The 24,636-nt window shown below is 40.0% G+C and overlaps 1 protein-coding gene and 1 long non-coding RNA gene across 10 annotated transcripts in view; one reads left to right on the top strand and one right to left on the bottom strand.

Moving 5' to 3' along the window:
• The window catches only part of LOC136435287 (inactive histone-lysine N-methyltransferase 2E-like), a 47,138-nt gene that overhangs the window by 4,821 nt on the left and 17,681 nt on the right, over positions 1-24,636 (top strand). For 5 of the 9 annotated variants that reach the window (XM_066428617.1, XM_066428624.1, XM_066428623.1 and 2 more), the window contains 8 exons: positions 4,626-4,791; positions 6,287-6,410; positions 7,091-7,144; positions 8,455-8,675; positions 12,171-12,251; positions 14,387-14,445; positions 21,693-21,862; positions 23,613-23,651. In XM_066428617.1, coding sequence (XP_066284714.1) covers positions 4,724-4,791; positions 6,287-6,410; positions 7,091-7,144; positions 8,455-8,675; positions 12,171-12,251; positions 14,387-14,445; positions 21,693-21,862; positions 23,613-23,651 — 816 coding nt within the window. In that variant the 5' untranslated portion in view covers positions 4,626-4,723. Of the gene's footprint in view, positions 1-4,625; positions 4,792-6,286; positions 6,411-7,090; positions 7,145-8,454; positions 8,676-12,170; positions 12,252-14,386; positions 14,446-20,380; positions 20,463-21,692; positions 21,863-23,612; positions 23,652-24,636 lie in introns of those variants that run through there. The other 4 variants (XM_066428622.1, XM_066428621.1, XM_066428618.1 and 1 more) reach the window with 3 other exon arrangements.
• On the bottom strand, positions 14-5,781 carry LOC136435290 (uncharacterized). Its single transcript, XR_010755822.1, has 2 exons — positions 5,369-5,781; positions 14-4,957 (listed from the first exon to the last, which is right to left on the bottom strand). It is a non-coding gene; the product is annotated as an uncharacterized lncRNA (long non-coding RNA).

Here is a 24,636-nt window from a genome sequence, read left to right as displayed (position 1 = left end):
TTCATCCGCCATATTGAATTTAGGTTTGGCGTGATTGATGGCTCCAAATACAAAGCAGTGAGGCCTCTTTAATTTTTAATGGTGTTTTGGAATCACTTTGCATTATTCATGAGCACAGAGGATCTATATATATAACAGAAAGACCAGGATATATAACGACATTTTGTACTGAGGTAGAAGACAGTTACGGGAGACAACGTTGCCCATGTAAATCATACCAGTAGCCTTAAGATATCTAAGAACTTCTGGGTGTTGAAAGAAGAAAAACCTGTTTTACTTTTTTAGTACACTTTATTTACAGCTAGTCCTTTAGAAGCAGGCACAGGCCACTTAGGGCAGTATCAATTTGTATATTTGTAAATTATTATCTCAGATGATCTAAGACAATGTATATTATTTATACGTTTATCAACTGTCTTTTGTATTTTTTTTACTTACAGCAGCCCAAGATAGAGTACAGTATTGTGTTTGTGCACTTTTGTAGAACAATTAGGAAAATGAGCCACCTCGTATCGCATTGTCTAAAACTTGAGGAAGGGCGTTGCCATCTGTGCTTTCATGGTGTTAATAATACAAACCAGTTTTGTAATGTTTACTGATGTTCTTCTCGGAGTCATACATTATGATATTGTAGTAAAAACTAATCTGAATCTTTGCAATGGAATAGAAGGTGGGTCCAGTGTGAAAGGCACTGGTAATAAGTAACAGGCAGTGAAATGTCAAGTCAATAAGCTGGCCTTTGTGTATGTATTGGAAATATGCAAGTCACATGACCAGGCCTTGTTACAGAAAAATAGAGCAAGTTCCAAAGATTAGTGACCATGTTTTTTTAAACTCTGCAGTGAAAATTGTTCTTAAGGCTATCTATTGTATGGCTTTTTGAATGCGGAAAGTTTTGTGTCTATAAAGCAACAGAAGATTTGTAATGCATCACAACAGAAGTTCATACAATATTCATTTAGCTAACAGCATGTTTCTATTGATTAGCCATTAGATAGGATGCTGTAATTGTTCATAACTGTGTCTGTATGATTGACATGGTTGGATTGTCATGGTGCAAGGAGGTTATATAGAGTCTATATAACCTCCTTGCATGGTGGTAGTTCTGTGTCCTTTGAGCATTTCACATTTTACAGATAAGGATATTCTATACCTTCCCTTGGAATTTTTAGAAATATGTTCAGTATACAGTCTGTATTGGGAATAATTTGTTTGTGTTTGTCATGGATTTAGATGCACAGTTTATAGACGAAAAAGCTTTTGTATAGTGCATATTTGCTTCAAACTACTGTCGTGCTGTATTAAAAAAACCTTTCACGGGCCTCCCGTAATACCTGAACCTGTTCACGTAGCGGGCATGCGTTGACTAATGCATGAGAGTACCTGATCACTTCGGGGCTTTTTACAAGACTCTTAAGGCGCAGAGCTGTGCCTTGAAAGGGGCTATTGGTACTCAGTGTAAGACGTGGCAGGCTTTCAGGCTGTTCAGTGCTTTGCTTGGGCTCTAGGGACGAAAGGCAATTTGGTTGAGTCTTTCCAAGTGATGTGTGACTGAAAGAAGTTTCTCCAAGGCCTCTAAAGGTCTTTAGCACTGGGAAACAAACAAAAATACTGTTCCCTGAATCTCAGCTTATTTCGTCGTAGTAAGAAGTGCTATAGTATTGTTTCTTGTCAAATTTTGAATAGCTGAATTCAGACCTACAAAGCTGCCCAGACCTGCAATATAGCTGAAGCTGATATTTGCTGTATGATTTATATACATTGTGACACATCTGTACTAGTTTATGTCATATTCAACAGCAGAAGGTTTCACCAACATGAAGTGTCACAGGAAAAATATGATGTGTGTGTACTTGTAATTTTGGAAAGAAAGTAATAGTGCCAGGCCTTTTCATTCTGACTACTTGAACATGCAAGCCGCATATATTCCTTTTCAACATTCAAGACAGGTGTTGCATTATTATCTTGTCTTTTAATTTTCAAAACCATGCACAGTGTCTCTACAGACCTGTCTTTCATGTGCACTCATGTATCATTTAGTGTTGTAAACATCTTTCTGAAGGTTAGAATATGATATTCTTCCAATGGGGTTAAGCTGCATGTATGTATGTCAAATAATTGTCTATCAAAATTCAAAGGTGTGAAAAAAAAGATTCATGGCAGAATGGAGTCACGAGTTTCTGCTCAAGGGAATTGCAATTTGCAACATTACACAAACATCCTGAATATTGAATTTGTGATCTGGAAAATTATGATGGTTCATGGACAATAGCAGTTCAGTAAATCTTCCTCAGCTACTGGTAACATCTGGTGAGTTGTTTGTCACTTAGCAGGAATACAAACTGAGTCAATATAGAGGGAGATGAAAAGAATCTGTTTTTTAAAGAAATTTGTTTTGTTTTTTAACCCCTCGTTGTTACAAGCAAACATATGCATATGGATGAGTTAAACCAGCCTGTGTTACAATGTCGGTCAGACCCAGGGTGCTGTTTGTCTGGAATCTCAGACTGGAACCATTTAGGTAAATTGTCTGCACCTGACATTCCCAGTAAGGCTGGGCGGCTGACGCACCACTGCAAAATTAGTCGCAACACATTTTCCATTTAAATCAATATTGGAGCAGTATTTATGCTTTAACCAAATGCGAAGGTCACATTGTCATTTCTGATAGTTATGTATGTTCATATAGCTAAATAGAATTCTTTGTTTTAAACATGCAAACAGGTATCACTGATTTGGTGTTAAAAACAAGTTATCAGATCGGCTTTTTTAATCCATCACCATCATCAGACAGACTGTATCTTGCCGCCTTCCTCCTTGGTGTAAAATTGATACCTTTTGACATATCGAGAGAAAGCTGGAGTGCATGCAGCATTCCTTGCAAAAAGCCGTGCTTACGTATTCCCTTCTTGTCTTTTGTTTGCCTGGAAATGTCAGATTCCTTGCCCCACAAAATCTCACAATCTCGTGTATTTATTTCCTGTAACAAAATTCCTTTTGCATTCGTGGTGGTAATTTAAAGAATAAATGTGTTAGGTAGATCTATATTCCTTATATATCAATTTTAGACACCTGAATTTTGCAGGTTTCAAGCTGTGTTTTTTATTGACGTGTCATTATGCAACTTGCGTCATGACAGTTTTTACATCCTCTCCTAGTGACTGGGCCCATAGTGGCAAGTAGTCAATTGTGTTTGTTCCAGGATACAGGATTATATTTGAAGCTAAACTTATTATTGACATGCTACTGACGTCATGCTCACCATAGAAATGAAATGGGTATGAGTACAGGGGCATTTGTATGCTCCTTTATGAAAAGGACCCAATTTCATCTAATGGACTACGGCAAAAAAACATGGGGCCGGCAGTGGAGTATTGGGTTCATGTGTTCGTGATCAAAATTCTAACATTTCAAACCAAGAGATAATATATAATGTAGAAGTGCTATGGAAAATTTGTTTTAGCCAAGCAGATAGGTACATATTCTGCATATTTATTGCAAAAGGTGAGAAGTAAATTGATTTATTGCAGACTTAAAGATGATATGAAAATACAGACCCCATTTTGTCATTTGCTCTGCTGAAGCCATTATGCATTTAGTTAAATCTCTTGTTTGAAATAAGATCGATGGAGAACCATTCTATTTGAATACTGACTCCACTGGTAACTTGTCAATAAAGATGAATCATCAATTGTCTCACCTGTCCCCCGGTGAAAACGCACTTGTAACTGTGGAACAATTACTTGCATAAGATGTAAAGGTTGCGTAGGAGAGGAGATGGGTGCTATTATGCAGGGCGCTATGCATCACAGGGGCCCTGGATAGGTTGTCTTTGTGTGCGTGGTTTGGCCTCGCCAGCTTCTACCTGGAGAAAGAGGTACACAGACACAGCTGCTATCCCTCTGTGGTACAGGGTCAGCCATGGAAATTACAAAGATCCATCAAATCAAGTGTCATGCTATGATAAAGCTGATGGAATATAAATCAAAAATGTTACCATACTTGCGGGTCATGAGGCAGCATTTTTATTATACCCTCCTCTCACTTTGATCTATTAGGTTTCAATGTTATGAAGGTTATCACAAAGAATTAATCATGCAGCGTACCTGCCAGTAATAGCTTGTGTAGAGAATATATACCTGGTAGTTCCTGTTCACATAGAAAGAAAAATAATCTGACTTCTCAGAAAACTACTTAGTTATCACTAAATGTACCAGATAAATAGCAATTACAGCTAGGTTTTTACAGAAAACTAGCCATACCTAACTCAAGCAAATTATGGTATCGTAAAGATTATAATAGTTTTGGTACATCTGCAGTTTTTTTTCTTCAATACATAATGTGGTTGTAATCCCTTAAAAATGAATTAAAACTATCCAAATGACATACATAAGTTCAGTCTGTTCAAGCCTTCTGTTTCTGAACTTCTACATAGTATCTATCTGTAAGTGGGTACCAAAGTATAACCTGATCTATGTCATAGTATGTGCCTCGTGATGAGAATCAATGGAAACATGAAAGTGCATATGATATTTTCTTGGCTCCAGAGAGTACGTAAAAGAACTTCAAGGTAATAGCTACAGAAGTTGGGAAGTAAGTTCATCGTGGCATTTCACTTTTTGCAGGTGGCACCATACCTACCCGCGGCCATGGTGGCTGTGGCTAGGAAGAAGGTTACCCGTATTTCCCCACATCGATTACGCCGGCTTGTAATGCGGACGACATGAACACACCATTGGAGGGGGTTGCTCCGACCAACGGTACCAGGGATAGCATGGCCGCCGGATCAGAGTAAGTCTTCCTTAATATCTACCACTTTCATTCTTTGTAGTGGAACGAAAATTATTTGGTTTCTCCAATCTGATGGTCCATGGCTGTTCCAAGTGTTTGAAGTATTTGGTGATCTCTTGAAAGCTTTTGTTTTTGTCCAATTCTGTTACAAGTAGGTTGAGTGACACTAGAAAAAAGGTTGAAGTTTTTATGTCAAGAATGTGGGGGGAAGGAAGTGACTTGTGACTTTGGGAAAATTTACAACAAACTATCACAGCTGTGGAAAAATACCCATTTGTTTATGGACAAGTGTGCTAGTTCCTAAGCCAGAAGCAATAAAATATGAATATATGAATTGACTGGGCATGCTTTATGCTGGATCAGTTCTGAGAAATTGTTATTCCTTTCATGTAAGCAGCTTGATCTATGCTGTAATGTTTGTCACTGGAGCTGAAAATGAAGGCAGATCCCCCTTCTTAGTGTCTGGGATTTGTGACCCTCAGGTTGACCTCGAATGCTGATTTCCACCTAGATCCATGGATATCCTAGCGGCCAATGAATCCCTGATGAATTGAAAGATAGCTCCAGGAACTCTTACCTTGATTTGAAGGTCTCTAGCTATTTCATTTCCATTCATTACCCCAAAGACTGAGTAACACTGTCCCCCAGGAAAAAAACAAACTCAATGTCAGCCACAAATATCCTGACCCCTGGCATCTGGGGGTGTGGTGGTCTCCTGGCAGCCTTTGTTGATATGCAAAATGCGTTTGGTCACGAGACAATGATTCAGCCTGCTTGGCCCAAAGGGAAGAGGGAAGGGATTTGGGTCATATCCCAGGTGATGTTGGCTTGCCCTCCCCATATACCCAATGTTTCCGTAGCTGTTCTTGGGCAGGAATCCCCCCAAAGTCATGGCGGAAGTTGAAACTTGGGAGGTAGTTGGATCCAGGCCCAATTAAAGAGGAAGCCCCCAGCATTCGTAGGCTGTTGTTGTGTTAGTGACAAAGCTGGTTGTCAGTGTAACTCATTGACACGCCCTTCCTTAGTAATCCTGCCAGGCATTCTTGTCAGGAGCCCATTATTGGGATTGGCATTATTCTAACAGATTTTCGACGATTGTGTATTCTAAAAGGCTTTAGGAACTAGTGTAGCAAAGGTGGGATATTTTTAATGGGTTTTCCTTTGAGAGTATTTGATTGGATTTTTAATCCTCTGGAACGTGTGTGCCTGGCATTCCTAGATACCTGAGTTAATGTTATACTTTAAAGCTGGTTTGTTACTGATTCAATTCATGGAAGTGATTCATTTATTCCGACATGCATATAAGCAGGGGATCATGGTATTTTAGTGTTACATACTGTAAGTTCAAAACCAATCTTCAGGTATCTGATTTATCTTGTAATTCAAAACACATGAAGGGTTCTGATTTCTGTTTCAAGTTTGTCAGTTTAGACTGGTTGGGTACAGTTTAGACTGGTTGGGTGTGTTTTTCTGACTGAACTATTTATCTCAACAGCCCAGAGTCTGTGGAAGCTCCAGTAGCACCAGGTGATTCCAACTCCTGTCAGCAGACAAGCAACCAAACCACTACCACTGCCTCAAGTACAGCTCACCACAGCTACCTGGGCCTGCCATACCAGGTATGTGCTTCATGGCAAACCGAGGAAGCTCTTCCCCGTGTAAGCCGTGACTGGCAGAAGTTATCTTTGTCTGTCTTTGTTTTGAACCTTCAAAGTTCAGCAGGAGCACATCTGGAAAGTGTAAGCAGCAACATGTATATCAGGGTCATAGTACCCTTAACCTAGGACTTGTCAGAGGTCAGTTGAAATTTGAATTGCAGTGTGTTCAAAAATGCACTGGAGTCAGGGCACATCAGGTAAAATCATGGTCTACCTATGTTTATTTCACACAAATCTAGTCATTAGGTGAAATAATCATTTGTACATGGATGTAAAGGAGCATTTTATTGTACATGAGAAGATGTTCATGTGTACTTTGTAAAATTTGCTGTTTTGACAATTTTTTCAAAACATAATCGTGTCTATGCACTCTAAATGGAAAGTTGTATTCATTCCCCATGAAACAAGATCAGTGAGCTTGCTTGAAATCTCGCTGAAGGTGTGTCTGTTTGTATCATGACATACCTGACATTCACCGCTGACTCTGGGATGCTTCCTCGGGGGCCTCAATGCAAAGTCAAAATGGTGACATATCAGTCTGCCTTCAAATTCTACCTGTTTGCATGACATTTGGCTGTATTGTGGCTGTGAACCATTGATGTATCCAAATTGTAATTGTAATCTGCTTGTTTTTGGCACAGCCGAAGTTGGGAGCTAGCAGACACGGACGTGACGACTTGGATATCTCATTAGGGGTACTAACCAAAGCTGTTTAGTTTTCATTCTGCTTGGAATGTCTCCCCGTATCACTGTGTATGCGTTGGATAACCTCTTGCACCACTCATAGTTTTAACACACATGGATGTTGTTGACGTGCTTGTGTAAACTGCCCTCTGTGGAAGCCTGGGTTGCATTTGACTAAATGTGGGAACTTGGCAACTGTGGCCCTGTTTACATACACTTCTTTGATGCTTCCATGAACATGCCTAAATGTGAGCGAACCATTCGGCAACCAGGTCATCATTCAAGGGTTGGGCAAAAGTAGCTTCCTCTGTATGTTTAGATCACCTAGCTGTATTTGGAATCTTGTAGTGCATTTAAGGTTTTAGCCTACCACACTTATTTCCAACCCCATCATAACCAACTTCTAAAGGTTGTGTAGAATTTCTGAAGCAGGTAGATGTGTGGTTTCAAAACATGTTAAATTTGTGCATGTTCATCGAGCATCAAGCAAACATGTGGATGCTGTCCATAGCAGGGCTTGAAACATAAAGTCTGGTCCATACTATTTGTATTACTATTGAAGGGAGTAGTTAGAATAACATTATTCTATAACAATAACTAGTAACTCTAATTTTTGCAGGCAGAAATATTGGCACAAGGGCAGCATGTTGTTTGTTTTGAGCCTTGCATGGTCCCAATTGTTTTGCCGAAATTGTTGTGTGATCTTTGTTGGTAAGCCAAATATGGTGACTGATACCTAAGTGATGTTTTTTTCTTCAGTTGTTTTGAAGCTAACCATGCACTAAAACTCATTCTGATACCAACAGCAATATAATCTTTCTTCAGCTATGTAACTTTCTTTGCATAGTTTGCAGTGTTTCTGATTCAGCTTCAGCAGATAAGGCTGTCATAGAATTTTATAACCTGGGTATTGTGAGCAGAAAATTGTGTGAAATGAGATAAGAGCCTAACTGATGAAAGATTTGCTGCTGCTGGTGTCCAAGAATACATTGCTTTTACTTTAATCAGCGTCTTTGGGGCTAAGGCCAAGAAACTGATGTTGCCGTGAAACCAGATAACAAGCCTAAAAGGTCACAGTTCCTGAGGTCTAGATGTCTAAGAAATTGCCCCTTTCTATTACACCTAGAGTGCTGTCAAAGTTGTCACTGTATCTCTCTTTATATCTTCCTTGCAATTTTATGGATGGTAGCCAGTGCTGCCAACTTGTGATAAAAATCCCATATCCAACAGCAAAATTATTCTAGTATCTGTGGCCTTAGAGGCAGCTCTCTGCAATGGATGAGACCTCATTAAAATGTTGGTTGTCTCATTTGTTTTCCAGGATCACAACTACGGTGCCCCTCCTCCCCCCTCCCCACCCCCATCTCCACAAGCCATTACTAGGATCAACGGGGTAGTGGATGAGAACTCTTCCAACACCAATCTATCGTCCACGGTAACTGCTGATGAGGACACCTGTCCAGATGACGATGCTGGCATAACTCGTTGCATCTGCAACTTTGACCACGACGACGGCTACATGATCTGTTGTGATAAGTGCAGGTAAGCTTCTATTGCTTCTTTTGTCAAAAAGGCTGAGGCAGGTAATCCTGAGAAATTCTCATGTATAACCCATATCCAAGTCCATGTATTGCAGCCTAAACCAACTCACCAAAGAGGTATGAATTTTATTGACAAGCCCATCCCTGGTGATGAGAATCTATGGTGTGACTTTGAATGCCCTCTGTGAAGAAAGGCAGAGCGAATGGTAAAATATAGTTGTATAAACACCTGTAAAGGTCTCCTATTCAACCTCATTCCTGCTGACCTTTCTCCTAATCTTGTGGATAACCTTCCAAAGAATTCCTCATCAATAGCCTTATAGAGGAAGTGGCAAGGGTTGTGTCTTGAGACAGTAAGTAGTGTACCTTAATGTATACTACCATGATGAGGATGACATCACCATCCAGCAACATCATTGGTCAGGCTGTCTATGGCTTTAAAAGTTCAAACAATGAATACCAGGCCGATATTGCCAGCAGCTAAAGAAGTCCAGGTGTGGTCTTACTAATTTGGCTTTGTGGTATGGGCTTATGGAACAGTGAAATAATTTAGTTGACATTTGGCATTTTAAAACAAGGAAAAATGGAGCACTTGCTGCTGCAGGGTCATAAAATCTGATGCCGGAGCTGCGCCTCAGAATGTATTACATTTTGGAATATTCATTCCCTTAATCTGCTGAAGATATTTCTTGCCACCAAAGCATGTGGAAATTAACACATAACTTATAATCTCTATTCAGGATAGGTCATACCAGACAGATTTCGCAATTCATGATATTTGATATGCCTTACTGCATGGAATTATCATTTATATTGGACAACTCACCCCTGATAGCTCTTGGCTTTATCACAGCGATGTCGCTGATGTGCAAAACAATCTTATGTTTATTTGTCGGGACAAAACTTGTAAGAAGAACAGGATGTACCATCAAATGAAATGAGTAATTTTCTTTCCACATAGTTCACCTGTATGTAATTAAAGTGATATGTATGTTATATAACCTTGGATGGTTGTGTAATGATACAGACCTTTGCCAAATAACTCTTACCTGTTTATGACAAGTGGGCTCAGTCAGAGCTCAAGGGTTATGTTAACAGCATCCATTCGGAAGATGTCTTAATCTTATGACAAACTTTGAAGACAATTGTAGTTCTTGAGAACATGTCCAGATTCTGGCTGCTTGCATAACCCTGAGCCGGTGCCAGAAAGTTGTGGCTTCTTGGCAGCGTGGAGGAAAAATGTTTGCAGACTGGAAAACTACCTTGTGCTTTGAGTTATACCAGATTTGATATGGTCTTCATTATCCTTGAATCTGACACCCCACAGTAGGGGTAGAGATCTGGATTGTAAGGCCACATTTGCCAAGTAGCCACCAATAACCTCTGCATAATCCAATTCTTAGAGTGGAGCCAGCCAACACAACGAATGCTCTTGATGGGGGTACATTCATAAACCAAAGGTAGCCGCTGAGGTGATCCAATTTTGTTGAATAATGTCAGAAAAGTAGACATTCCTGTCAGAAAATGATGTGCAAAATGTAGCAGCTATATGTGGTGAAAATTATATCCATTCATCTTTTGTCATAAGTATCTGATATTGTCAAAAGCAAGGAACCTTCAATATGATTGAGGCAGCTACAACCAGATTCCATCACTATAAGAATCTTCAATATGCTATACAAATTCCTAATCCATTCCAGAATTCTTTATGCAAATTCCCAGTCATTTGCACTGTCCGTATCATAAATATCGTTCTCTTCATGATGGCCATGGGGTATCAGAAAAAATGAGATGCTAAAATGTTATGATGCTAAGGTGCATTTGCTCAGTTTCTACATTATTTGTGCACATACTTATCTTGTCTGTCTCACAGAAATCTTTCAATTTTAACTGTTGTTGTCGAAAGCACCCCATGTAAATGTACTACAGATGGCTAGTCACTGTTACAGACCATTAGGAAAATAGCATAAGCATATGATAGTTTGAGGTCCTTTGAGAAATCATTAACAGTAACTAAGGTCCAGATATTTGTGATAAACCTCTGCCAGTAAGCGCCCCAATTTCCTGCAGTTACTTTACTGTGTTACTGATTGGCTTCCATTTCTGTGATTGACAGGTGTATCAAATACTGTTTGGATGTGTTTGCTGACTTAGTACTATATACACTGTATTTGTCTACAGTGTCCTTGGTATTTAAAAGGTTTTCCTAGTTGTCTGCTGGGTCTAGAGTGCATTAGCGATTTTCCTTATGTCATCATTTTCATGGTCATCTATATACTAGTATTACTAGGCTGCTGTGCAAATAAACATGGTGAAATACCACTCCCTTTGCAGCATGCATCATTACAGGTAATTAGAAATTATGTTTGCTCAACACTTGTATCAAAATAACTGTCCTTTCCATTGAAATGCCATAGCCATGTTGAGAACAGAGAGTATTACTAGTAGTTATTTTGTAAAAGATGTATCAGCAATGAATTTAGATTATGATTCAGTTTGACAAGATTCCTTCCATATATTCTGAAATATGTCCTGATAATCGTTTGTATTTTCACGTTTTAAGTGTAGGGAACTTAAAACCACAAGATTCTTGCAATCTTGTATTTTACAGTGCAATTCCGAGTCCATGTGAGAAGTGAAAAAGGTTGACTATGGCATGATTGTAAAATTGCCAGTTTCTGCATGGTAGCTAATATTCATCACTTTGTCCTTTAGGCATATTCTAAAGGTGGCATATAATTCATGATGCATATAATAATAGTGAAGTACCTGGCAACACTACCAGTGTTTTTTACTTATTCATTTATTCTCACCTGGCAATTTCTGTGATAATATCTCCGTCTCACTCAGTTTCCATGATATTGCTATTATTGAAAGGTGTTTTGACAAATATTGAAACTGCTGGCTCTCTGCTATAAATTAAACTCCATGTAGCAGTAACAATCTAGCAGCTGCAATATTGCATTGTGGCACCACAAGCTCTTTTGATTGAAGTTCAGGCTCTATCTGACTCAGGATCCAGTTTTCTTTATTACTTACTTACAGCTATGTCCTGTGTGAATCTAGTCTATCAGTTACAGGAATACTTCCTACCACAAGAATAGAAATGGGTATTACCACTGTGTCATATATTTCCTTTCATGTCAGACGTCTTGAAAACAAAGAATCAGATGAAGCAAGAGTAAGCTGAAAAGATCAAGCTGTGATTCTTAGGCATTTCCTTGCCATTATTAACCAGGACTGGATAACTTGGGTATTGCCTTGTACGGAATCTCAAAATTTGTAATTTTCGTCCAATGGCATTAAATAATTTAACATCTGGTTTGCTGTTCAATGATATTTCAAAAGGATATCATGATGTGTCAATCAGTATTCACTGCCGTAGAACAATGTGATAGATTTGAACTCGTGTATTAGGAGAAGCCCCCATGTTGGCCTTTCTCCGAAGATTGCTGTTGTGTCCTCCTCGCTTAATATACCCTTTCTTGTTCCCCAGTGTCTGGCAGCACATTGACTGTATGGGAATCAGCAGAGACAGGATCCCAGAGACCTACCTCTGCGAACGGTGCGAGCTGAGGTAGGATGAAACACGCTCAATTTTTATCCATCTTTTGCAAAGATTGTGTGGCAGAAATTGCTCCATTGATCAAACAATGTTCAAGCAAAATGATGCTGAAAGTTCCCTCCTGAATTTTTAAATGTAAGACGTTTGATGTGATTGTCATATTCGTGAATATATATCTGTATACATGTACATCATACATATTATCTGTATGTTATTATGTTCCATAGTGTAAATGTTTGAGTAGATTTCATTCTTTTCATCATTCCATCATCCAGAAAGCCACGCATTTATTATGGTTGAAGCTCTTTTGTAATTTGACCTTGAAAAAGCATTTGTGTTTAGAAAGTCCTTCAAAAGATAATCCCTTTCAACATAATGGCCAGTATGTCCTGTATACTTTAGTAATCTCAACTCTTGGGAACCCATTTCCCCTTTTACTCACTGACGAACCCTATTATGTTTCTGAGAACACAAACCTGCACAGAAATTAAGGTTGATCTACATGTAAAAATAGTTTATCCCTCACGTCCTTAGAGAATCTATGGTTCTAAGAGCATTGGTGTACAAAATACATTGTATTCCCATTAGGTTAACTGAAGATAGCTGAAACAAGCTTAGATCAGGCAGTGCCCACATTCATTTTTGTTTTAATTCCGGCAGGTGATTTGACTGCCTCTGAACCTTCATGGCACAGAGCCAAGATAAAGGCACTGCCAGTCCAATCTGTCCCTTTAGGCATATTCTAAAGGCAGCGCAGAATTCATGATGCATAAAAGTAGCACAAAATTGCTCTGAAAAAAACAAGGTCTTGCATCACCACCCTTTCATCAAAAAGGGCACATTGTAATTCTGACTGCATCCATTGATGTTGAAATTTCCAATGAAGAAGTGCAAATTGAAGTCGCACCTTGCAATCTTTGGGTATGTTATTTGGGATGATGGTTTTGTAATTGTAATTGGGATCTTGCATGCAGAGTAGCGTTCGGAGAAGCCACCTGTTGTTAAAGGTAATTTCTACCAATAATCTAAGATGAATCAAAGCTTCCGTCTGTGGAATAATAAATCCCGGAATATGCTGATGTGTGCATATGGGGCTCTGCAGAGGCATCGTCCTATCTGCTGCATCTGTCTAATCGGATGAAAATTTTATGACAGAATGTTGATGACAAATGCCAGTTTGCCTCTAATCCAGCTTCCGATATCAGCCCCTACAGTGGCCAGTACTAGCACGGAACACTGGCTACATTTTTGCATTGGATCTTGATGCTTCATTAACGCGCCCTCTTTATTGGCAATCCCTCCTTGCAAAATTAATTCTGACAAATGGTATTGTGCCTATGGTCCGAGCTCAGCAGAGGGGCGGCAACTCTGTGTCAAATACTGAAAGCGGTCGGAAGGAAGGACGAAAAGCTTGCTGATGTAATACTGGGCACTAAAATGATTATGTTGGCACAGCTCCAAATATTGGGGCAAGCCTGAGATACACCATTTTTCTTCCCTCTCAAAACGTTCCACATGGGAGAGAAGGCACATACCCAACAGAGCACACATAAATTGCAAGAAAATTGATACTGGGCCCAGGGAAGGCATATGCATGACATTCTGAATTGCAGGATGGCTCAATTTACCGTCTGACAAAATATTCACCCAGATTAGCAAGAACTGTTGAAACTGTCCCTCCAAACAGAACCATAATGAGGTCACGTTTGCAGTAGGAGGAACAAGCCCTGCTTTCCTGAATATAGCTCTAATTGGAATGACCTCATACATTAGTGATGCAGCCTATTCCCAGTACTTCAATCTGTCGATCAGACGTAGGACCCAACACTGTATTATTAACTGTCCGCTGGCATACCATCTGGATAGGCTGCCTTGCGATTGGATTTTTGCCACTTGTGACAGCATTAGCACCTGAAAAGCCTGGGAGGGGAAAGCAGCAGGCACATGAAAAAAACAAACCTGCTCTGATCGTCCCATTCCTGCATCTGTGGCTGGAATGGTAAAGGTTTAGGCTAGATGGGTCGGCAGGAGAGGAGAGCCCCGTCATTCCTCTTCAGGCCCTTTCCTTGGAAGCAACAGCCATTATCTCAGATGGCAGGGGTCTGTGGTAGGCGTTCAATAACCAACGTGTTGTGGTCCCACTACAGGGACGTGGACCGGCAGAGAGCTGTGGAGATACAGACCAGGAAGAGGATAGAAATGACAGGTGAGTCTTTCCAACCTCTTGTCAGCCTTGGCTACACATGCTGTTCTATTAAGACATGACTGTAATGCTTATGTCTTACCTGTATTATCCAAATCAAAATCTTGCAGTGTACCATTTCCCAGCACAGATTTATTTATAGAAATCTTGATGATTGTTCCCAGAAGGTTTGGTTGTGTTTGGTAAACAATGATATTTCATGATTTTTGTTCTGAGAATCTGTTCCAAAATGGCAGGTGAGGGGTGGTAGGGATGTGGGATGTTAGTCTTGCCTGACCATCTTGAAGATTGAACTGGAGATTTGCTGGTTCTGTGTCCCATCATGGTAGAGGTTGAATTGTGAAGGGAAGCATGTCATGAAGGTGACTGCGTGATGTGTATGTCAGCAGCCATGATTAGTTTCAGTCATTCCTGTCTCAAGAATGTTCTTTTATGTCTGTCAGGTTCTTGTGATAAATGTGAATTCCTTTTGAAGATTCTTGATACTGTAGAATTCCCTAGGTTTAAGCTTTTAAGCTACCAAAAAAGGTTTCATACAATCGCTAGATAGATCTGAATGGTACCATTCATTACAATTTCAAATATCAAATAATTTTTCTATGATTCAGTTTTCTCACAGTTCTTAGAAACAGAATAGATTTTTACTTGAAAACAAGAAAATGTTCCTGTGGGATTTTTTAGATGATTGGCAAATCAAGTCTATTTTACCTTGTAACAAATCGTCTGTGGAATTTCATGGTAAGAGAGGGAAACAGTATCTGTTATGGAGAAGGGCAGGCTGGTTGCCATTTGTAGCTGGGCTCCCGTAATCAGTATTGACAGGGAATGGGAGGCCATTCCAGCTGTCTGTATCTTCATTGTGATATTTCAGTTTGAGCCTGCTGTGTTCTATCCTTGTGACATATAAATACATACTAGGTAGAGTGCCAGTCATTAGCACCGGTCTGGAATAATCGAGTTAGAGAATTGTCATTGTAATATGAAGACATTTCAAAGATCCTCATTTAGTGAATATGATACAACATTTATATTCAACATTTATATCTATACCATGTGCTTCATAATTCTACCAGGAAGAATTGGCTTGTAGGCTTTATATTACAGTAACCTTTAGTAATGACATTTCAGCATAGCTGATATCAGTATCATTGATTAAATGTGTCAACTGACAAGATATCGCATGAGGCTTCATATTAAATGTGAAATGTTCTGTGAAGGTACATTGTTCATAAATGGGAGTGTTTGGAGCCATCTGGTTGCAAAAAGAATAATCAGGGTGCATTATGAATTCAGTTCATACTGAAAATTTTGCCTGGCCTGTTTCATGTATGCAGTTCTCTTATGTAAGCAGAACACATGCCAGAAGCCAGGATTATCAAATGTTTCTTTCATTTCAAGTCTGATGGCAAAGCAGCCTGGGGCATCTGGCAGAATACAAGCTTGAGGCGTTCCATCAGTGTAATCTTGCCATGCATTCCAAATAGCGATGTACCCAAATTTGTTCAGTTCAGGCTCATGTACTGTCACACTGTCCTTACCAAGTGGGATGTGGTGAATATCTGTGTCTCTGCTAGCTGCTATTAGTTCCATTGAAATCAGTATCAAAACTATTCTGGGTGTTGGATGTGTGTTCCAATATTTCCAGGGCCAAATGTTTGGTCAGGGCCAGCCATGCTGTGGCGTAGGTCTATTTTTATGTAGGAATTTCTGATTATATAGCTTACACTAACCTTTGCTCTACATTTAACCAGGACTTGATAGTCTGGGTTCTTTATTTTTTTAAATAGCAGTAGATGTAGTTACATTGATAATGGACTACATCATGACTTCATGCAGAAATATAATGTGGACATGTGATATGACATACTGTTCAGAAATAATGACTGCCTGTATCAAAGGAAGAAAGGGATCGGTAACTGTCATCCATCATCATGCTTGTAAGAATGTTTTTAAGGTCCAGCTAATGTCAGAAATATCCCTCCCTCAAAATGGCTCATGTTTTCTTCGTAGGAAAAGCTACTCAAACCCATTTTTATCAGCAGCAGCTGCCTAGTTCCTAGATTTCTACCAGTTGATAGTGACATATACCCCTTACAGTTTGCAGCAGGTGATTTCTTTCCTATAAATCCTTATACCTGAGATATCTGTGTCAATGTTTTGGTGTCCCTCATTTCCCCCCAAAACCCTGTAGGATACCATTTTCCAGTTCACTGCTGCCTGAGTTCTGTTACTGGACATAAAACATGACACAGTGTTATGAGGTTAAATCTAGTTCTGCTCTAATGTTTATGGTCAAACTAACCCTACTCCGCTACTTGTCTGAGGCATTGCCAGATGTGATTTGCTCTGAACCTCAAGACATTACCATTTTTTTGTTATAGATTTTTCATTTGTGAAACTTGTTCCCAGGAAGGTGAATATATGGGTATATTATATTCCCCAGGTGTGAGAATGAGTGAATATCCTTTCTGAACGTAATTGTCATGGCTGTAATATTGCAGGTGCTTTAAAGTTGATACCCCTGTGTCTTTTCCCTTTATTGCACTGTAGAGAATATAAAGTGTCAGTACATCTAAAGCTGTGGCTGTCAAAATGTTAAGAGTACCCCTTCATCATCGGTGTAAGCAAAGTCACCTGCTCTATGCATCGCAGCTCACGCCAAGCTTTCTTAGACATATTTGCAGCCTGCGTGCGTAGCTTCCTTCCCTGTAATCCTTTGTTGGGGAAGGTGTCTCCGTCGTTTCTTCTGCTGCCATGATTGAGCTGGGATCATTGTTCACGGTTATCTCTGGTCCCCAGCTTGGTGGATGGTAATAGGGCTTTGTTATCTCCCCCCTACAGAACAGGTAGCAGGTAGCCAGGTGAACCGAGCATAAATTCATCACCGGGGCGCTGCAAGCACCCTGCTGAATATTGTTAGATTGCACAGTTGGAGGCAAGGGGCCCCTTTCCTTGTATGGGGTTCACTGTGCCGTGGAAAATAAGATTTCTCTTTCAGGCCAGGAGGGTCAGGAAATTTCATCAGGGGCCCGGAAGAATAATGGATTTTGAAGAAAAAAATGATGAAATCAGAAGGTAGAAGAGAGGAATGTTTTAATAAGTTCGAGGCGGTTCAATTTGGTTTGGAGGATATCGATAGAAAAACTGCTGCCAGGGCTGGAAAATCTTTTAAAAGTCATGGAAGTCTGGAGAAGGCTGGGTGTACAAGCCGTGTGTGTAGATAGCAACATCCATAATCCCATTCCTGAAAGGGATGGCTCAAACATGAAGAGCCATGAGCCCTTAATGTAAGCATGATTTAAGACTGCTTCATTAATTCTGACTCAGTCAAGTTTAGGCTTTGTACTTTACTTGGCATTCAGTCAAGAGTGGCACTTTTATTACCAGTGATATCTTCTTTATGCAAATATAGCCCATATTTTGTAGGAGGCAATATCAGCCTCTGACCCTGTGTTGTATAATGGGATTCTGTACGGTCCTTACCACTCATGTTATCTGAGTCTCTGGTGATTTAATGAGAGCGAAGTTTCTTGTTACATCTTGTATGGGGTGTTCTCCAATTTGACTCATGTACACTCAGTTGTTTCTAGTGATTTGTGGTATGCACACTGTAGCAGTCATAATTGCAGTTGTAACCCTAGGGCTTTTGCTTCCAGCTCTTGCTTTGGTGCCAGGAGGGAGGGCTTGTCCTTCAGCAACTAAAACCTGATTATGTCCTAAAGTTCAGGATTCTTCTCATCTCAGCTTTCAATCAAAAGTTTCAAGTTCACCCCAGGAATTCAAAGGGTCTCCTAAAGTGCAACAGAAATCTTGTGAGTGTAGTATCCGTTGGTATGTCTGTCCACATGCATGCATTTGTAATCTTACTCTCACCCCACCCATGGATAGTACAGATTTTGTATTTCATATTGGGAATTTCTTTTGAAACAAATATTTCTCCATTTTTTATTTTTTCTGACATTGGTTTGCAATATTTTTTTAGGAAATGAGCATTTTGAATATAAATGTTGAATCAATTAGAGAAAAGAATGCATGTAATATAAAGCCTTTGATTTTTTGGAGAGCAATCAAATACACATAAAGACATCTGTACCCAGCAGCCCATCTTGATAAAAGTTACATTTTTGTCACATGGGAGATGTCTTATGAGCATAAGCCTTGATCACAACCTCTAATACTACCCCCAGTTGTGTGTCAGTCACCTGTGTATGGATCCATTAGGTCATACAGCCACAGCTCCCTCCATAGTAGAATTCCTAGATGCTATCTGATTTTCAGACTATTCATCAGCAAGGGTCGTAGATTCTAGCTGTGAAATCTCACAGTTCCCCCCGAAGGCAAGCCTGAGCATCAATGCATATTTTACGACGTGGCCCGATGCAATTTTTATGAAGGATGGGGTGCCCTACAGAGACGGCAGATTTCCATGGCTGTCTCCCCTCTGTCAGGCTGTGAGAGCTGGACGTGGTAAATAGCCCTGACCTCAATTTTGGCAGGGCAGTGGATAGCAGAGGCCTACATACGGAGGTATAGGTCTTGAGTGGTGGGCATGGACAGTTTATTGTGGCCTAGGAAAGAAATCACCCAGTACTGCCTGTTACAGAATCAATCCACTTAGGCTGGACTGGAGAAATGCATCCTTTCTGTCAACAGAAGCCATCCTACCGGTAGAAAATTATCGGCTATGAAATTGCCGACCATTAATGATGCATGAGGGAGAAATGCATACAGGGTCACTGCCTTGTCCTGCAAACATCAGGCTTTTTGGAAAAGTTTGCAAATATGGTCCAAGTTGCCTGTTGCCAAGAAGGTATAGATATACATAACACACATGGATATTAGAACGTATAAATCACATTGGCTGTGCAAGCACTAGTCAGTGTTACAACTGTTATTGACACTGCTGAGTTCTAAAAGTAGCTGCAAACAAAGCTGAACCTAATGGACCCTTGTGGCCAGATTATCTGAGCCGGAGGCCCAGGATGTGTGTGGAAAGGAAAGACAGTGAGCTAGGAAGGAGAAACCCTTTTGTAGGAATCACCTAGAGGAGCCTCTCAAAGAGATAGCCTATGGTATGTGGAATGGGTACCTATTCATCACCAGCCAAGTCCAGGGGCCTGTCAAGGGTGGCTATTCCACAGAGAGGCCACATGAAATCTTAGTATGAGGTGGGGGCAGATTGCTGGGTTACATGAGATTGCGACCCACCAATGATATTGGCGCTCACCTACCGTGGGCGGATAGGAACTACTTGATATTGCTTCCAGCACCCGGAATGCTGCTGATATCAGAGGAAAGGATTTGGGGGAGCTGCAGTGGGAATACTGTTTCCTATTTTCCCGGTAACTTTATGACATCCCAAAATTTTCGGCACTGTCATTGATGATATTAGATAGTGAAATGTATTGCTGAGCTTACTGCACGCACATACGCCTATATTGGTGATATGATGCAGGAATTTGTAGTGTATGATAGGATACTACATCAGACACTCCCATATTGTATATTGAGAAATTTACCATATACCACAAGGGGCTGTGATCCTGCAGGTGTTGTATGGTCAGTGGTACCCTGTCCTTTATGTTCACCCCTGACTGCCCTCTAGAATTGCGCCCTTTTAAAAATAGGAGTGATAGTTTCAATGCCTCTTCGTCCTTCATTTGTCAGTGGGCTTTCCAGACGACATTACTGATGCATGGGATGAAAGGGGACTTGGCATTCATTCAGAATGGCTAATCAGTCAAGAAGCTTTCATGAAGATATCTAATAAAGCCTTGATGTTGCTCTGAAAAGGAGGATGTCCACCACCAGCAAATTATGCTGCTGTGATGTACAGCACACTGATGGGATAGCCTATCCTGCATGACTTCCAGTGTACTTCTGTATTAAGTGACAGGTCCAGCAACAGCTGCTGATGTTTTGAAATGAGGTCCACGGGTTGCCATGTTGTTAAATGGAATCTGAGGGTTACCATATCCATAGAAGGCTGCAGTGTTCCCATGGCCTGGTCAGATTAGGAGGTGAGCTCATGTGCCACTGTTGCAGTATTTTTGTCCAGCCTTTATGTACCATTGAATATTCTGTTTCAAAAAACTTCCACACCATTTAGTATTTGTGTCATGATATTTTTACCACAGACCATTATCTTCGAAAGCTTTGCACCAATTGTAATGGGAATGCATGTTATGTGTATGCTACAAGGGAACCCTTATCTAGTTCTTTGCAGTGATCAGATTTTGCTTTGTGGTTTACTTTTGATCCACAGGCAATGTGTACTCTGTGGTACTTCCCTGTTAAATCATGTCTTTATTGTGAAATACCTGAGTAGATTGTATTTTTGTATTTTTTCCATCACCAACAAAATGTTTTGCACAACGTGAACCAGATGCCTGAAAATGTTGAAATCTTGAAGCATGTTGTGTGTTATTATTTTTCCTTGTAATAAAGTATGTTCAGTCCAGCCTATTTTGGTGATTGTCTGGTAGAGAATATTCAAAGAGAAAAAAATGCAGCTGTCCATGTGACATCACATGATTGGTAATGACATCACAGCCATGATGTCATAGTTTACCCGGTGAATGGTAAACAGCAGGCTTTCAGCTACTACTGGTGTGATTAGGCACAGTGATAGATCGAAGGAGCCAAACAAGTAGCATGGCATCTTACAGGAACATTAGTCTGCTTCTATTCCAGTTCTTGTCTTCAATTATTTACGTAGTAGGCTGGACTAAACTGATACTGTGCATGTGACATGCTTGTGGACCTGTGGACAGTCTGAGCCAGTAGGAATGCAGGTTAAAAGTGCTGTGGCTTAATATTGGAGTCCGTTTGCTATCCATGGGACATAGCATCATGAGGCTGGTATGAGATTATTGTTCCAAACAGTGTCCATCAACCTCTATCAATATTTCTCATTCAACAGCATTTTTAACCTGAGTTGATGATGAAACCTTTCATTTTTTTCCCTCAAGCATACTTTTGGTTTATTTTTGGAAAGATGAATGACTTGTTCTGAGAATTGTCCACCAGGCATACATGGTGAAATTCAGGCATGCAATTCTTTCCCAGTAATGTTGATTATACAAGAATGATGTTTGACTGGATGTATGTTCTTGTCCTGTTTGATACACCTGATAGCTGCTATTGCTACGTAGTACTTACTGCTGACCAGTCAATATTCAGTGTCAGTCTCTGGTGCACCTAGTTTTACAAGATGAAGGAGATTGAATTTTTTGCCTCCTTTTCCTCAGATGATGACACGAGTGGGACGGAGAGCGGGGATGAGATGCTGACCTACAGGGCGGTGTCGCACACGCCGACCAGTGTGACCATCACCACCAAGCCCACCAGGAAGGTCAAGAAACGCAAACGGGAGAAAAGCGGCGAGAAAGACCACGAAGGCAGGAAAAAGAAGGTGAAGGTGAGGCCTACAACATCTATGTAGCATGGAACAGCGACCAATATTTGTGTCAGCATTCGGTTAATCTAATAAAGCTTCCCAAGCTGGCTCATCTTGAGTATTGCTGCTGGATTAATTTTATCTGGGATCAGCAATAATGGAGCTCTAATGTTATTTATTATCGATATTTTTTAGCTATATTTTAAGATGTTTACAGCATGACTGAGGGATCTGATAAAAGTGCTGCAGGCTTTCCTGTAATGTGAAAATACAGGTACCATTTAGATCATGACTTGATAGGTCTGATTGATAGAGGTTTGTGGAGAACGGTTTCTGGGACATACGTAAGTTAGTTTCCATTGCACGCATCCAACATAGGATTCTGTGTATGTCGTTAAATGACATTTAGAAAACTCAGTTATTCTGTCCTGGACCTGGTTTTGCCGAAAAAACCTATCTAGATATTCATTCACAAAAGGTTTTTACTAGCTGGACACAGAAATGGTTAGAAGACAACACTGTCAGCTGTGTCAAGTAAGATTGAAGTATATCATGTACTGATCAAGTTCATCTTTGTGGTACAATCAGAACAATTTCACTGTGGCTTTGGAAACAGACCTATACCACACAGGTGTCTAGGCCTCAATTAAATATTTACCTACAAAATTATACTGAAATGCGAAAGCTCAATTGCTTTCCACCATGTTTCCTTCATAAAACCTGCAGTTTAAGTAATGACAAAAGTCCCAGTCATTCCTCAGAGAGGACTCTTCAGCTTCATGTCCGTATTTAGTGGAGCTCTGGATTATTGATGGTTTTATTGATAGCCTAGTGAACTTGATTTTCCCTAAGACACATCTGTTGTATGAATAGCCATAGTAATAACAAAGGCAGGAGATTGCCCCTACCATTACAGATCAGCTTGGCAGAATGTTCCCATTCAATTTTAGTTGTTGAATCTTGGTATTGGTTTTGCCAGTGCCAGCGCTGTTAGAAATGGGTACCAGTCATTCAGCAGATGAATTATTGAACCGCTGCCCTTCGTACTGCAGGCTTCATATCACACGACGATTCCGATGGCCAGAAGGGCTCCAAACGAATGTTGCCTCTCTGATATTAGTCCATAACTTACAGCCATTTGTAACACTGAGGAGGAAGGAAGGTTTTGTATTTCGTGGAACAGATGGTAATTATGCATTCAGGTGCAGACAGATGGCTATTTCATGGTCTCTTTTGCCAGAAAATGGGTTTAAACAACCTGTCTCACCTGGTCCCATAGCTTTTTGTCGATTTCCATTGTTCGCTGTAGAGTTATGGCCCTATTACTCAGGGCGAATTTTTATAGCCCCATCCTACTAAGGTTCAACTTGGAGTAAACTCTTCCAACAATGTATGTATGAATATTGATAACTTATATCTAATAAATATTGATTCTTCAGTCTAATGTGGCTGAAATGTTTGAACAAGATTGAATTAGCCTGGAGTTATTTTAGCAAAGTGGGTGGGCGAGTGTTCTGACTTATAAATCCAAACTTCAAAACAGTTTATACTAACACTTTAATCTTAGAGACATGAAAGCAGTAGCAGTAATCCCCAAAAGAATGTGCTTAAAATGTCCATTGAAGTGGAATTGCTATTAAAGTTCAAGGAGTAAAAGTGGTCCTCAGGTGGTTTAGTTTAGTTTTTACATATTCCGTATGTTGTTCAACATTTGAGAAACCCCTATGTTGATCCAGAAAATTAAATTATTATATTCTTCTTTTATGTACAGACATGCCGGGATCCCACAAGAAGAGCATCTAGACCAAAGGTAGGTGGACTGTTTTCTTTTTAATGACCACATCGCCCTTTTGCTGTACATAGTCCTTTATTCTTAGAGTTAAATACATGTCCAATAAAATCAGCATCATACAAATCACTACAATCTTGCCTAAATACAAATGGTGCCCTTCGCTATAAAAAATATCCCTTTTAAATGGATTCTGTCATTGCACATTTGTACATGATATTTATTGTGGCTTCTAATCCTGTTTTGGTTTGTACCTCATTGATATACTGTGGGGTGACCTTTGTATACCATACAAGGTTTCAAATTATACAATGTTTCTAGTATGTTGATAAATAGATTTTGTCTTTCAGGAAATTATGTATTTTATGAAGTCAATATTGCACTTTATAGGAAACTCTATAAGTATAAATTGTACATGAAGCTTCCTTTCATGTAGAGACATTATTGCATATCAGAAGCTGTTGTAACCCGACAAGTTGGTGCATAATTTTACCTGAAAGACTTCCAATATTTGCACATGTGTGCAAAGGTGTGTCAGAGCTGTCTGTGCCTGTAAAAGTAGATTCCTTTGATGCCTGATGAAAAATGATGCTGTTTGTAATAAGCAGTTCACCTGAAAGCCTTTCTAGCAGGAGCGATCTATCATTGTTGTATCATTGGAATCTTTGGAGACTGGAAAGCCCTGTAGGAAAGCTAAAGAAAGAATAGAAATGCTGATTTTTGAATGGCTGATGAGATACGTATCCTTCGCACAAGGTGACTTTGACTATCGCACTGTGGGAGTAATGCCTGTATCTGCTGTACAGATAATTCCTGGGAATTTGCATGCATGTCAGCCCATAACCTAGTAAGCTGTGATTGAATGTGGCAGATAAAGATAATTCAGGGAAGGGTAACACATTTCTCTTACAATGGAATTCGGTTTCATCTTGGTAAAAGCTTTTTGCTATGTGACAATTGCATGCGTTGCCAAAGTGCACCAACGGACCCTCATTTTCCAAAATGC

This window comes from Branchiostoma lanceolatum, chromosome 5, assembly GCF_035083965.1.
Source record: "Branchiostoma lanceolatum isolate klBraLanc5 chromosome 5, klBraLanc5.hap2, whole genome shotgun sequence".
Classification (NCBI taxonomy): domain Eukaryota; kingdom Metazoa; phylum Chordata; class Leptocardii; order Amphioxiformes; family Branchiostomatidae; genus Branchiostoma; species Branchiostoma lanceolatum.
This window is presented reverse-complemented; position numbering and strand designations above follow the sequence as displayed.